This window comes from Phoca vitulina, unplaced genomic scaffold (genome assembly GCF_004348235.1).
Source record: "Phoca vitulina isolate PV1807 unplaced genomic scaffold, GSC_HSeal_1.0 scaffold119, whole genome shotgun sequence".
NCBI classification, from domain to species: Eukaryota; Metazoa; Chordata; class Mammalia; order Carnivora; family Phocidae; genus Phoca; species Phoca vitulina.
The window spans coordinates 378,505-394,694 of NW_022589822.1; the positions used below are offsets into that span (position 1 = coordinate 378,505).

At 37.0% G+C, this 16,190-nt stretch overlaps 1 protein-coding gene across 2 annotated transcripts in view; it reads left to right on the forward strand.

Annotated features, from left to right (window-relative positions):
* TMLHE (trimethyllysine hydroxylase, epsilon) overlaps positions 1–16,190 on the forward strand; it is a 129,449-nt gene that overhangs the window by 21,173 nt on the left and 92,086 nt on the right. For both annotated transcript variants that reach the window (XM_032398725.1, XM_032398726.1), the window contains exon 2: positions 3,501–3,682. In XM_032398725.1, the coding sequence (XP_032254616.1) occupies positions 3,502–3,682 (181 nt within the window). In that variant the 5' untranslated portion in view covers position 3,501. The remainder of the gene's footprint in view (positions 1–3,500; positions 3,683–16,190) is intronic.

Below are 16,190 nucleotides of genomic sequence, written 5' to 3' on the forward strand. Positions count from 1 at the left end.
CTCTCGGTTTTATTATCGTATCATAGAATGTAAAGTATGCGGAAGCAAGGAGGGAAAAACAACTCAAGAAAACAATCACGTGAAGGGCAGCAAGGGAACTGTGTACGTGACTATTAGTATGGATCGTGGTGAGCCATTAACTAGAGGGCTGCAGGGGATGGGAGAACTGACCTCAGCAGGCCTGTCTTATCCACCATCATTGCTGTTTTCAGCATGTACTGTTTTCAGCGCAGACCAATGGTGGGAATAATTGGCTTTTGCCACTCGCATAGAGCTGTTGCCATTCATGCGTGTTTCTGTTCTTATTGTCTCTTACCCGCTGAGGTCCTGCTCTCCCACAACCTGGGATCCCGCTGAGTGCTAGTTTTATCTGAAGCCGCCCTCAACAAGCCCTACTTCAGATGTATCTTGATTTCCTCATTAAATGTTAACTCTACTGAGGATTTGAATCATTCTGATAAACTATATAAAAGTACAAGTAGCCAGATTACATGGGAACAGGAGCCCTGTGTTGCCTAACTTCAAAGATTGAACTAATATGGAATCTCAGGCTCTAAAGTCAGTTAGTAGAGAAATACTCAAAAGTGTAGGAATCTTTACTAGACAGAGATGTATTTTGTAATATCCTTTTTATGCACACAGAAAAATAGATGATATCCTGAGCCATAAAGCAAGTCTCAAAAACCTTGAACACTTAACAGTTATACTGGTTTTTTGTTTGTTTTTGTTTGGCCACAGTGAAATAAAGTTAGAAAATAATAATGAGAAAACTAGAAAATCGCCCTAAAATATGTAGTAGACTTTTAAATAACCTGTAGGTCAAATTTTAAAAATCACAATGTAAATTAGAAAATATTTTAACCTAACTGAAGAATGGAAATATTGTATATCAAAATTCATCGCAGGGAGGATTTTTATGGCAGTCAAAACGTGAAAATATGCTGTATAATCCTATAATGATGGATATGTGTCATTATACATTTGTCCAAACCCATAGAATGTAGAATACCAAGAGGGAACCCTAATGTAAACTGTGGACTTTGGGTGATAAAGATGTGTAAATATAGGTTCATCAGCTGTAACAAATGTAGCACTCTGAGGGGGGATGTTAATAAGCATGTGTGGGGAAAGGGGTTATATGAGAAATCTCTATCTTTCCCTCAATTTTGCTGTGAATAAGACTTCTCTAAAGAAATAAAATCTTAATTAAAAAAAATGTTTAGTGGGCGAAAGATCTGAACAGATACTTAGCTAAAGAAGATACAGATGGCAATTCAGACTATGAAAAGATGTACAACATCATATATAATTAGAGAAATGCAAATTAAAATAATGAGATATCATGCACAACTTTTAGAATGGCTAAATTTTAAAAACTGACAATACCAAGTTATAGCAAAGATGCAGAGAATAGGAGTTCTGATTCATTGCTGGTGGAATGCAGAATAGTCCAACTACTTTGGATGATAGTTTCAGAGTTTCTTATAATGTTAAATATAGATTTAGCATGTGACCCATTAGTAACACTATTAAATATTTACCCAAGTGATCTGAAAACTATCAAATGCAAAAATGCATTTTTGTATGTGTGTATAGAAGGTTGGAGATTTCAACTGTGTGTGATCTGGAAGTTGATCCTCCAAACGGTTTATTGTTGATGAGGTTTCTTGAAGGAATGGGAATGACAAATATTGAGGAAAGGAGGCTTTCACTTTTTATTTTATATATTTCTGTGTTGTTTTGATTTTTCTTTCCTTTTTTTCTTTTTACACATGAGCAACTTTTATTTTGTAAGTAAATACAAAACAATGAAACACTTCTACAAATAACGTAGATCATGTGGAGTCCTCCCAGTTTTACCAGGCATAGTTAACTGCTTTCTCCTTTGCACTTTTTCACTGTACTCTGTGTTTACAAATATCGTAAGTAGTAGTAGCTATCACCCTTTGTCTTTCTTCTCCACTAGACTGTGAGCTTTTTGAGTGGTGGCTGGGATTGCAGACTTATTTATGTTTATTTTTCCAGTACTTAAGAAAGTACCTGTTATACACATGCTCAGGAGTATTTGTTTGGTGAGATAATGAAGAAATGAATAAATGTGCTTGCTTAAGAGTGTTTTTGGGGGGGAGTAATCCAATGTAAAGGGAGAAGAGTATTTGATTAAAAATTGAGCATTAGACCAGGGGTTGGAAAAATTATACTTTAAAGGACCAAATAGCAAATATAGTAGATTTTGCAGGCCACATATGGTCTTGGCTTCATATTCTTTTTGGTTTTGTTTACAACCCTTTAAAAATGTAAAATCCATTCTTAGCTTGTAGGCTATATAAAAATAGGCATGGGCCATAATTTGCCAGCCTCTGTCTTAGATGATACCTATAGGTAGGAGGTTTGGAAATGAGACAATAGAAAACATAAATGTAACCCAGATATCAGCAGAGCCCTCTCTATGCTCTGCTCCTTGCCTGCACCCATAAAATCTCAATAAATTTGACTTTAGCTCTTGATTTCCTAGCCTGTTATTTTGGAACCCTCCCCAAGTCATCAGCATATTCTCTTACATCTCTAGCTATGGCCTTTGTGTATATGATTGATGTCATCCCACATCGGCCTGAAATTCAGTCCCTTCATCAGCTTACACCACACACACACATGCACATATGCACTGAAAATAAGCATTTTATGGGTTTAGTGACCTTAAGGAGTTATTGAGAAGGTTCACATCAAGCATTGTACAGCTTTTCTGCAGGTGCATGGCTTTCTCCCTCTTTTCCCACAGGACAAATTAATTCTTTTAAAGGTATTATGCAAATGAAGTTTTTAAATTAATCTGCCTGAAACCATAACACTGAGGGAGTCACCAACTGTAAGCAGGTTTATCAAGGTACTTTTACCAACAGATATATGTTATCCCTAACATTAAATATTATAATAATGAGAATAATAGCAGCTGACATATATAGGGCTTACTGTGGGACAGACACAGTTCTAAGTACTTTACTCTTCATACTAAACCCATGAAATAAGTATTATTATTATCCTCATGTTACAAAATGGGAAACCAGAGTCACTGAGAGTTTAAGTAACTTGTTCACAATCACACATAATCAGTGAAAAAAAAAAGTTTCAAGAAGTCATGTGAGGGTGATTAATAGTGTCACAAGTGGAGAGGCCCGGAAGGATGAGATCTGAAAAGCAATTCTTATATGTGGTTGGAAAGTTAAAATTAATGAATTTTTAAAGAACCACTTCAGTTAAATAGTATGATAGAAGCAAGATTACAAGGCATAAAGTAAGAGGAGCTGGTGAGAAAATGGAAGTAATGGTTATGGACCACTTATGCTCAGTTTTTCAGAATTTTTCCTTTGTTTAATCCTCTGTAGTTGAGATAATTAAATCTATTCTTTCATATAGTTACATCTGTAGTATTATTCCTGCAACCTCATAAAAGTTCTTTAATACTGTTGCTAACTCTCTCTTCTTCTTGTCAAACATTCTAGGATGTGGTGCCACAGGTTGTCCCACCTACAAAGCAGGCTCCAGAACCTGCTGAGGAGAGGAGTCACATGTTGGGCCTTCCAACAGCTCAACTTCAAAAGCTTATTTCCATTAGCCATCCATTGGCACCATACAGCCTCCGAGTCTCTGAATTGCGCTTGGCAGCAACATGAAGATCATTTTGGTAAGATATGTGGAGACAGATACTTTACTTTTTTAAGTTTTTATTTTCATTCCAGTTAGTTAACGTATAGTGTAGTATTAGATTCTGCTGTACAATATAGTGATTCAACACTTCCATACAACACCCAGTGCTCTTCTCAAGTGTCCTGTTTAATCCCTATCCCCTAGCTCACCCATCCCCCCAGCTACCTCCCCTCTGGTAACCATCAGTGTCTTCTCTATAGTTAAGAGTCTGTTTCTTGGTTTGCTTCTCTGTTTCTTTTTTTCCCATTTGCTCATTTGTTTTCTTTCTTAAAATCCACATATGACTGAAATCATAAGGTATTTGTCTTCGACTTATTTCGCTTAGCATAATACTCTCTAGCTCCATCCACGTCATTGCAAATGGCAAGATTTCGTTCTTTTTCATGGCTGAGTAATATTCCATTATATATATTCCCACATAAATGAAATTTAACATCTTACCCATTTTTAAAAGATTTATTTATTTGAGAGAGAGTGAGGGGAGGGGCAGAGGGAGAGGGAGAGAGAGAATCCTCAAGCAGACTCCCTGGTGAGCACGGAGCCTGAGGCAGGGCTGTATCCCAGGACTCTGAGTTCATGACCTGAGCTGAAATTAAGAGTCGGCCACTTAACCAACTGAGCCACCCAGGTGCCCCATCTTACCCATTTCTTAAGTGTACAGTTCAGGTGGTAAGTATATTTACATTATTATACAATATCAGTTACTTCTTATGTGGACTGAAAATACTTTCTGTGGAGTTTTGAGGACCTCTAGCTGTTTATTTCCAAGATTATCCTATAGGTTGCAAGAAAGACAAAAATAATATTAAGGCAACAGTATAATTTCATCCCAGCAAGGGGAAGGGAACATTGCTCTACTCCAGTCCCACTCTGTCTCCCTGTCTCATATAAGGGGAAAAAAAGAAATAAAAGAAAGCCTCAGTATATAGGGAAGTGGGTTTCAAAGGCATAGACTGGGAATGATAACAGCCAGGTAAAGTATTAGGTAGCAGAGGGGGAGAAAAGCTTTACCCCTGTGTATTAGTTTCCTAACACTGCTATAACCAATTACCATAAACTAGTTGGCTTAAAACAACAGAAATTTGTTTTTTCACAGTTCTGGAAGCTAGAAGTCTGAAATAAAGGCATTGGCAGGGATATGCTCCCTCCAAAGGCTCTTTCTTGCCTCTTCTAGATTCTGGTGGTTGCTGACAATCCTTGGTGTTCCTTGACTTGTGGCAACATCATCCACTCTCTGCCTGTCATGACATGGCTTCTTCCCTGTGTCTCCTCTGTGTCTTCAAACATATCTTTCCTTATAAGGATACCAGTTGTTGGATTTAGGGCCCACTCTAGTTCAGTATGACTTCATCTTATCTTGATTATCTTCAAAGACCTTATTTCCAAATAAAGTCTCATACATAGGTACTAGAGATTAGGACTTCAACATCTTTTTGGGGAATACAGTTCAACCCATAACCCTGGAAAGGGACAAAAACAATTGTGAAGGCTACACTTCAAAGACATAGGCCCATTGTTCACTCCAAAGACTGAGACTTAATCCAAATATTAGATAATGCCCTTCTCCCCCATACATTATAACCAGCTAATAAGCCTCCAGTTAAAATAACAGTGCATTACAGCTGGGAGAGCTGCAAGAGACAGACTGTTTCTGAAGTGCAGCACAAAGAGAAGGGCCAAGGAAGGCCAACAGGGGAGACAAAAACAAGGTCACTAGAGGAATTTAATGCCTTTGGTACCCATAGAGACAACACACATCAGACATAACCCATCTCTTGGCCAGATTGGTATAAATACTCACCCTAAAGTCCTGTTAACCTCAGTGTCTACTGCTTTATACAACATGTGTGCCTTTCAACAATAACAAAATTACAAAGCATGTTAAAAAGCAACAAATAACAATTTGAAGAGACAAAGCACCATCAGAACTAGACTCACATGTGACACAGGTGTGGAAAATACTGGTCAGGAAATTAAAATAGCTATGATTAATATGTTAAGGACTCTAATGGAGAAGGTAGACAAAATGAAAGACCAGATGGGTAATGTCAGGAGAGTGATGAAATTATAAGAAAGAATTTTTTTAAATCATAATCATGGTAACAGATTTGTAGAATGACTTTAATGGGCTTATCAGTAGACTTGACACATTCAAGGATAGAATCAGTAAATGTAAAGGATAGGTCAATAGGAATTACCCAAACTGAAATGCAAGAGAGAGAGATAGACAGAAAACAAAAACACATACAGTATTCAGAAACTGTGGGACAGTATCAGGGGGTGGAGAAAGAAACACCATGCAAATAATAATCAGACCAGTAATAGCTGTATTTCAGACAAAGCAGTCTTCAGAACAAGGAAGATTATTAGGGATAAAGAGGCACATGACAAAGTGATAAAGGGGTCAGTTCTTTAAGGGAACATGTGACAATCCTAAAAATATAGCACCTAAGAACAGACCATCAAATTACATAAAGCAAAAACTGATAGAGATAAAAGTAGAAATAAAAAACCCACAATTGTCCTTGGAGACTTTAAAACCTCCCTCTCAGTTATTGATAGATTAAACAGGCAGAAAATCAGTAAGGATATAAATAACCTGAACAGCACTATCAACGAACTTGACTTACTTGACATGTATAGAACAGTCCATCCAGCAGAAGTGAAGTACACATTGTTCTGAAATGTAAATGAAACATCCACCAAGATAGACCACATTCTGGGCCGTTAAAAAAAAAAAAAGCTTAACAAACTTAAAAGAATCTAAAACATAAAGTATGTACTCTGATCACAATGGAATCAACTAGAAATCGATAACAGAAAGATAGAAAAGTCTCCAATATTTGGAAATTAAGCTATACACTTCCAAAAAATGTATAGGTATAAAGTTTCAAAGTTAAAAATATTTTTAACTAAATGAAAATGAATATACAGCTTATCAAAATTTACAGTAAGCAGCTAAAGCAGTGGTTGGAGGGAAATATGTAGCAATAAATGCATTTATTAGAAAAGAATAAGGTCTAAAATCAATAACCTGTACTTCTACATTAGGAAATTAGATAAAGAAGAGCAAGCAAAAGGAAGGAAATAGTAAATATTAGAGCAGAAATCCATGATATTGAAAATGGGGAGAAAAAAAACAAGAATATCAATAAACCCAAAGCTGTTTATTTAGAAATATCAATAAAATTGATAAGCCTCTAGCCAGGCTAACCTAGAAAGGAAGGGAAAAGAGACAAATTACCAATGTCAAGAATTTTATCACTGATCCTACAGATACGAAAAGGACAATAAGAGGAATACCAGAAACAACTTTATGCCCATAAATTTGATAATTTAGACAAAATGGACCAATTCCTACAAATATGCTACTATAGACTGAATTGTTCCCCCCAAATTCATGTTGATGCCCTAGCCCTGCCCCCCCATACTACTGTATTGGAGATAGGGTCTGTAAGGAGGTGATTAAATGAGGTCATGAGGGTAGAGCCCTGACCCAAATGAACTGGTGTCCTTATAAAAGGGGAAGAGTAGTGGTATTTTCCAGTGATAGCTCCCCACCCCCAAACCTCTTTCTCTAATGAGGACATAGTAAGAAGGTGGCCATCTACAAACCAGGAAAAGAGCTTTCACCGGGAACTGAATTGGCTGCTGCCTTATTCTTGGACTTCTAGCCTCCAGAACTGTGAGAAAATAAATTTCCATTGTTTAAGCCACCCAGCCTATGGCATTTTGTTATGGCAGCCTGAGCAGACTAAGACAGACACAAACTCCCAAAATTTACTCAAGAAAAAGTAAATAATGTGAATAGTCCCAAAGCTACTAAAGAAATACTAGTAAAAAAATTTTTTTAAAAAAGAAAACACCTAGCCAAGATGGTTTCACTCATGAATTCTACCAAACATTTAAGAAAGAAATATTACCAATTCTATACATTCTCTTCCATAAAATCAAATAATAAGGGACACTTCCCAACTTATTTTTTGAGGTCATCATTACCCTAATACCAAATTTAGACAAAAACAGTAAAAGAAAGGAAAACTATAGACCAGTATTTCATGAACATAAACACAAAAATCCTTGCCAGAATATTAACAAATTGAATCAAACAATGTGTAAAAAGGATAATACATCCAGACCCAATAAGGTTCATCCCAGGAATACAAGGCTTTTTCAACATTAAAAAAAATCAGTGCAATCCACCATATGAATAGACTAAGAAATGCCATATGATCATCTCATTAGGTTCAGAAAAACAAATTTAGCAAAATTCAATACCCATTATAAAAGCTAAAAAAATTGGGAATAGAAGGGGACTTTATTAACCTAATAAAGGACGTATATGAAAAATATACAATAAGCATCATACTTAATGTCAAGAGACCAAATGCTTTCTCCCTAAGATCAGGAATAAAACAAGGATCTCCCTTTCTCACCACTTGTGTTCAACATTGTTTTGGAAATCCTAACTAGTGCAATAAAGCAAGAAAAATAAAGACATGCAGATTAGAAAGGAAGAAATAAAACTTTTTTCATAAATGATATGATTATATAGAAATCCCCAAAGGATCTACAAAAACTCATGAAAGTAGGTTTAATGAAGTTGCATAATACAAGGTTAATATACAAAAGTCATTTGCTTTCCTATATAACAACAACTAACAGCTGGAATTTGAAATTAATAAAGCAATACCATTTATAATAACACCAAAAAATAAGTACTTAGGTTAAGTAGTTAAATATTTTAGAATTATTTTACAGAAAACTGTAAAACACTAATGGAAGAAATCAAAGAACTAAATAATTGGAAAGACATTCCATGATCATGGATTAGAACACTCAGTATTGTTAAAATGTGAATTCTCAGTATGATCCATAGATTCAATGCAATCCCACTCAAAATCCCAGCAAGCTTTTTTGTAGATATCAACAAACTGATTCTAAAATGTATGTGGTTGGGGCACCTGGGTGGCTCAGTCAGTTAAGTGCCTGCCTTCGGCTCAGTTCATGATCTCAGAGTCCTGGAATCGAACCCCACGTTGAGCTCCCTGCTCAGCGGGGAGCCTGCTTCTCCCTCTCCCTCTGCCCCACCGCCACTCATGCATACTCCCTCTCTCTCTCTCTCAAATAAATAAATAAAATCTTTAAAAAAAATAAAAAATAAAATAAAGATAAAATGTATATGGAAAAGCAGAGGTACCAAGCCTAGCCAATACAATCCTGAATAAAAAGTCAAAGGACTTGAGCTACCTGATTTTAGGACTTACTGTAAAGCTACAGTAATCAAAACAGTGTGGTGCTGGCAAAAGGATAGACACATAGATTAGTGGAACAAAATTGAGAGCCCAGAAATAGACTCATACAAATATAGTCAACTGATTTTTGACAAAAATTCAAAGTCAGTTCTTCTCAGGATTTTTCAAAAAGTGATACGGAACAATTGGATATCCATATGCAAAAAAACAAAACAAACCAAAATGAAACATTGACACCTCATACTCTGTGTAACTATTAATTTGAAGTTGATTATAGGTCTATGTAAAATGCAAAACTGTAAAAGTTGTGTAAGAAAACAGGACAAAGTGTTTGTTACCTTTGATTAAGCAAAAAATTCTTAGATACAACTTTAAAAGCATAATCCATAAAGGAAAAAATGATAAATTGGACTACCAAAATTCAAAACATTTTCTCTGTGACAGGTACTGTTAAGAGAATGAAAAGAAAAGGCACAGACTTGGAGGAAATTTTTGCAAGCCACATATCTGAGTAAAGACTTGTATGCAGAATATATAAAGACCTCTTAAAACTTAAGAAAACAAGGGGCGCCTGGGTGGCTCAGTTTGTTGAGAGTCTGGCTCTTGATTTCAGCTTAGGTCGTGATCTCAGGGTCATGAGATTGAGCCCCACATTGGGCTCCATGCTGAGCATAGAGCCTGCTTGGGATTCTCTCTCTCCCTCTCCTTCTGCCCTTACCCCCCCATTCTCTCTCTTTTCTCCCTCCCTCCCTCCGTCTCTCTAAAAATAAGAAAGCAACCCAGTTTTTAAAAGAATGGAAAGATCTGAGCAGACACTTCATTAAAGAGAATATGAGTATGGCAAATAAGCATGTGAAAAGACGCTCAACATCATTTTCATTAGGTAAATGCAAATTAAAGCCAAAATGAGATATCATACACACCTATTGGAATGACTAAAATCCTCCCAAAAAACTGACAATACTAAATTCCTGCAAGGATGCAGAGCAACAGAAACTCCTTTGCGTTGCTGGTGATAATGCAAAAATAGTACAACTATGCCAGAAGACAGTTTGGAAGTTTCTTATAAAATTAAACAGACTTACCGGAAGTTGCACTCCTAGGTATTTACCTAACTGATTTATAAACTACGTCCAGCAAAAACCCACACATGAATAACAGCTTTATTTATACTTGTCAAAAGTGGGAAGCTGCCAAAATATCCTTCAGAAGGTTAATTAATAAACTGTAGTATAACCATACAATGGAATACTATTCAGCAATAAAAAGGAATGAGCTATTAATTCACACAACGGCATGAATCTTAAATGCATTTTGCTAAGTGAAAGAAGCCTAGCCATCAAAAGCTGCATACTAGGGGCGCCTAGGTGGCTCAGTCGGTTAAACGTCTGCCTTTGGCTCAGGTCCAGAGTCCTGGGATCGAGCCCCGCATCGGGCTTCCTGCTCGGCGGGAAGTCTGCTTCTCCCTCTCCCACTCCCCCTGCTTGTGTTCCCTCTCTCGCTGTCTCTCTCTGTCAAATAAATAAATAAAATCTTAAAAAAAAAGCTACATACTATATGATTTCATTCATATAACATTCTGTTAAAGGCAAAACTATAGGGACAGAAAACAAATCAGTGGTTGCCAGGGGTTTGGGAGGAGATAGTGTAACACGGATTTTTATAGTGTGGTAGAACCAATCTCTAACAGGATTTTTTTTAGGATGGTAGATGTAATCTGTATGGCAATGTAGTAACAATAACTGCATTTGGGGAAAAAAAGATAGAACTTTATAGCAAAAAGTATATAGATTTAAATGTATACAAATTTTTAAAAATCAACCAGGAGGTCAGATCTGAGGATGGAATGCAGCCTGTGATACAGGAATCCAACTGTATTACAAATATGTAACTATTGAAGGGAATGGAGGGAAAAATGCTGGCATACATAGCATTGGAAAACAATGTTTTGACTGGAAACCATAAGGCTGAAGACAAAAGGAACTATACATAAATACTATACTCTAGTTTTTAAAGTTGTTTCTTATATGAATACAGATTTATAATTCTAAAACTGCTGTGTATGTATACTGGGATTGAACACATAAGATAGTGGGAGCCAGGTTTCTCACCATCAGAGAGTATGTGTGGTTACAAATAAGCTTAGGGCGAAGGCTAGAATGAATCATGTGGTTCTGGATTAGAGTTGGAGACATCAATATGAACTCATGTTTAGCTTAATATAGATACAGATGAATACATACAGAAATAATTGTAGATCTGTTTTTTCACATGGGTTAGTATATTTCCTAGTTCTGTCCACTGCAAATGCCTAGAAGCAGTGACAGTCCAGTAGCAGTGAGTTCATTCAGTGACCAGATCTTGATTTGTAATACTATTCTCCAGTAAAAGGAACCAAGGGCTCCTGGGAGAAATGACTTATTCTAGAGCTGGGTCAGGGAAAGTACAAGATGAGCCTGTAGAATCTTGAAGTGCCAGAAAGTAAGGAAGTGCTAAAAAAAAAAATGAGACAATGTTAAAGAGACACAGGAGCCAAGTAAAAGAGTTGCCAATGACCAAAGCTGGAACAATTTGAGCAAGAAAATAAATAATATAGTATTGGATTATAACCCAAAATATAAAATAAATATCCGTGAGTCCATGTTGATATAAATAAATGGTTGAATAAATGGGGAGAGTAGAGACAAATCCCCCATACAGGAGAATTCCAAATAGTTTATGTAGATATTTCCCCCGCCCCCACTATGGAGGTGGATCTTAACTCCCCCAGTCCTAGCATGTAGGTTGCATTTAGTGATTGCTGCCAAAGAATAGAAAATGGAAGTAGAGGGAATAACTTTAAGTAGGGAAACCTGGCAAACTCTACCTTGGCCAGGTATTAAAGGTTAATATCATCAGTAATAAGTCCTATTAATAGCATGTACCATTGATATGATATGCTGAGAAGGGCACTTTACTTCTGTAACCATTCTTCCAAAAATCTATCCTATAGGTTATACTATAATCCCACTTTAACCATGAGAAAAATTTTCATCATACAAACCCAAATTGAGTAACACTCTTACAAAATGCCTGACCAGTAACTCTCAAAAGTATCAAGGCCATCAAAAACAAGGAAAGTCACAGCCCAGAGAAGCCTAAGGAGACTTGATGACTAAATGTAATGTGAGTCCTAGATAGAATTCTGGAATAGAAAAAGGACATTAGGGGAAAACTAATAAAATTCATATAAAGTATGGTATTTTGTTAATAAATTATGTGTTGATAGTTATTCATTAGTTGGGACAAATTTACCATACTAATATAATAATAGGGGAAACTGGGTGAGGGCCATATGGAAACTCTTTGTATTTGCAACTTTTCTATAAATTTAAAACCATTCTAAAACTTAAAACAAGTTTATTAAGAGGAAATTGGAGAAGGTAGTAGAAATATGAAGCCATAAGTTTCACTATGAAAGGGAATATAAATGAGGTGGGGTGGTAATGGGAGAGATACGTAGAGTGAAGGAGAACATTGTTTTAAGATGGAGGTGAATTACAACATGTTTGCTGATGAGAATGATCCAGTAGGGAGGGAAATTTTGACAAAGCAAAAGAAGAAGATGGGGCAATTTCAGAAGTATCTTACCTGTGTAGGAGAGAAGAGATAGGATCTAATTCATAAATGGAAGTGTTGGCCTTGGTTAAATGCACAGATATTTCAACCATAGTAACAGGAAGGAAGGTAGAATATATGGGCACAGATGCAAGTAAGTGAGTAGATGCGGAGATTCTTTTTTTTAAAGATTTTATTTATTTATTTGAGAGAGAGCGAGAGAGAGCGCATGAGCAGGGGGGAGGGGCAGAGGGAGAAGCCGACTCCCTGCTGAGCAGAGAGCCCGATGAGGGACTCCATCCCAGGACCCTGAGATCATGACCTGAGCCAAAGGTGGAAACCTAACCAACTGAGCCACCCAGGTGCCCCTGGAGATTCTCTTCTAATTGCTTCCATATTCTCTTTGAAGGAGTAAGCAAGGTCACCAGTTGAAAATGGGAAGGGAGAGGCAGTGCTAGCAGTTTGAGGAGATAGGAGACAGTGTGAAATAATCTTGGAAAGTGAGTGAGTGATTTTACCAGGAAATTATGCAAAGAATGTTTGGCAGTGGTGAGTACTCATTTGAGATTTTTGGTGATGATTTTAAAATGAGAATGGCCATTGCAGTTTAAAAGATTTTCTGTAGCAATGTTCAGCTGCTTGGCTGCAGGCACAGATGAAGTGGGGACTTGGGTTTATTAGGAGTGGGGCTTTTTCAGGGAAGTATGGCAGAGGGAGAGAGAGGGGCAATGGAGTTAAGGGTGTTTGCAAGGAACAGATTAAAATGATGGACCATGGAAGCTGGTCCCCATAAGGAGAGAAATGAAGACATTAAAGGAGACAAGATGATGGATAACAAAAAGGAGGTTGTGGTCAATGGATTAGAGCTCTTTGTGTGGGTGAAGGATTATTGGAGTGAGGAGTGCACAAATAATTGAACTGAAAAGGGAAGAAGGGGTATTATAGGATGTTCAAGATGAAAATTATAAAGGTATTGCAATTAATGTTGATGACATTGCTAAGAATACTGATGGGGGAGGGATGATGGTAAACTGATCTTTATTTATTTATTTAAAAATAGAGTGGCACACCAGATATTTGTTTAGAGTAATGAAGAGGGGTAGAGTTATATAGGACAGCATGAGCTTTAGAGGAGCAAGGAGACAACTATCCTACCAGTATACTACAGCATTGTCTTGCCCTGCTGGTGGTCCAAAATCTAGAGCACTCTTTCCAAAATACAATCTGATTTCACAACTCTGATTTTATTTATTTTTTAAAGATTATTTATTTATTTATTTGAGAGAGAAAGCACATGAGAGGGGGGAAGGTCAGAGGGAGAAGCAGACTCCCTGCTGAGCAGGGAGCCTGATGTAGGACTCGATCCCAGGACTCCAGGATCATGACCTGAGCTCAAGGCAGTCGCCCAACCAACTGAGCCATCCAGGTGCCCTCACGACTCTGATTTAAAAAATCTCTTTATATATTTTGGTTACAACTCAACACCCAAAAAACAAATAATCCAGTTAAGAAAGGGGCAGAAGACATGAATAGACATTTTTCCAAAGAAGACATCCAGATGACCAACAGACACATGAAAAGATGCTCAACATCACTCATCATTAGGGAAATGCAAATCAAAAGCAATGAGATACCACCTCACACCAGTCAGAATGGCTGAAATTAACAACTCAGGAAACAACAGATATTGGTGAGGATGCAGAGAAAGGGGAACCCTCTTGCACTGTTGGTGGGAATGCAAGCTGGTGCAGGCACTCTGGAAAACAGTATGGAGGTTCCTCAAAAAGTTAAAAACAGAACTACCCTATGACGCAGCAATTGCACTATTAGGTATTTACCCAAAGGATATAAAAATACTGATTTAAAAGGGCACATGCACCCTGGTGTTTATAGTGGCAATATCAACAATAGCCAAATTATGGAAAGAGCCCAAACATCCATCAATTGATAAATGGATAAAGAAGAGGTGGTGCGCGCATGCACACACACACACACACACACACAGTGGAATATTACTCAGCCATCATAAAGAGTGAAATCTTGTCATTTGCAACCACGTGGATGGAGCTAGATTGGTTTATGCTAAGTGAACGAAGTCTGTCAGAGAAAGACAAAGACCATATGATTTCACTCATATGTGGAATTTAAGAAACAAAACAGATGAACATAGGGAAAGGGAAAAAAAGAGAGGGGAGCAGCGCATGAGAGACTCTTAACGATAGAAAACAAACTGAGGGCCGATGGAGGGAGGTGAGTGGGGGGGATGGGCTAGATGAGTGATGGGTATTAGGGAGGGCTCTTGTTGTGATGAACACTGGGTGTTCTATGTAAGTGATGAATCACTAAATTCTACTCCTGAAACCAATATTACACTATATGTTAGCTAAGTAGAATTTTTTTTAAAGATTATTTATTTATTTATTTATTTGACAGAGAGAGAGACGGCGAGAGAGGGAACACAAGCAAGGGGAATGGGAGAGGGAGAAGCAGGCTTCCCGCCGAGCAGGGAACCCAACACGGGTCTCAATCCCAGACCCTGGGATCATGACCTGAGTCGAAGGTAGATGCTTAACCAACTGAGCCACCCAGGCATCCCACTAACTAGAATTTAAATAAAAGTTTAAAAAAATAAAATCATCATATTAATAGAAAAAAGTCTCTTTATAGAGACCACTGTTAAAGATGGAGATTTCCTGAATGTGGCAGGAGAAAGGAGTGGAAATGGAGAGGTCATATAGATTTTAGAAAGATTTAGGAAGTGAAATCAGCAAACCTTGGTGACTGATTAAACATAGATTATAAGATGAGTCAAGATGAATCCCAAGTTTCTTTTCTGTATTTTGCATTTTGGCCTAGTTAATAAATATTTGTTTATTTATAGCTGAGAACTTCTAGAGAACCAAGATGTAAGATGTGGTATCCAAGAAGCATAAAATAGTAAATAAATACAAGAAACATGAATACCTTATGCCATATGCAAATGCAAATTAAGTTGTTACCTACCAAATACTTAATTTCAAAGAAAATATAGGGTTGTTCAAGGAAGCTTCCTTGAATAAATGAATTTTTAGCTAGACTTTGAAAGAAAAAATTGTCATTTAATTAGGGGAGCTTATAATTTCAAGGAGGGAAATGGCAAGTGCAAAGGCAAGAATGAACTCAGTCATGGAAAGAAGAGTTACATATGACTCCTTCAGGGCCAGATAGTAAATATTTTAGGCTTTATGGGTCATGCAGAATTTGTTTCATGGTGTTCTTTTGTTTTGTTTTTGTTTTATAACATTTTTAAAATGTAAAAATCATTCTTATCTTGCAAGCTATACAAAAACATGCCATGGGCTCTATTTGACCCACAGGCTGTTTGTCAAATCCTGGATTAGTTCAGTGTAATAACCAATCTGAATGAAGTTAATCACTTCTGTTACTCCAAGGGCAGGGTTCTCAATATTTTTAGATTATGAATCCCACAGGAATTCTGTTGAAAGCTATGGATCCTCTCCATGGAAAAATGTAGGGCTACTCACACACACACAAACACAACTTTACATATTATTCCATGGATCCTAGGTAGCTCAAGAACTTGTCACTTAACTTTGGTTTTTTATATTGTTTGCAAAACAGGTTTTTATTTTC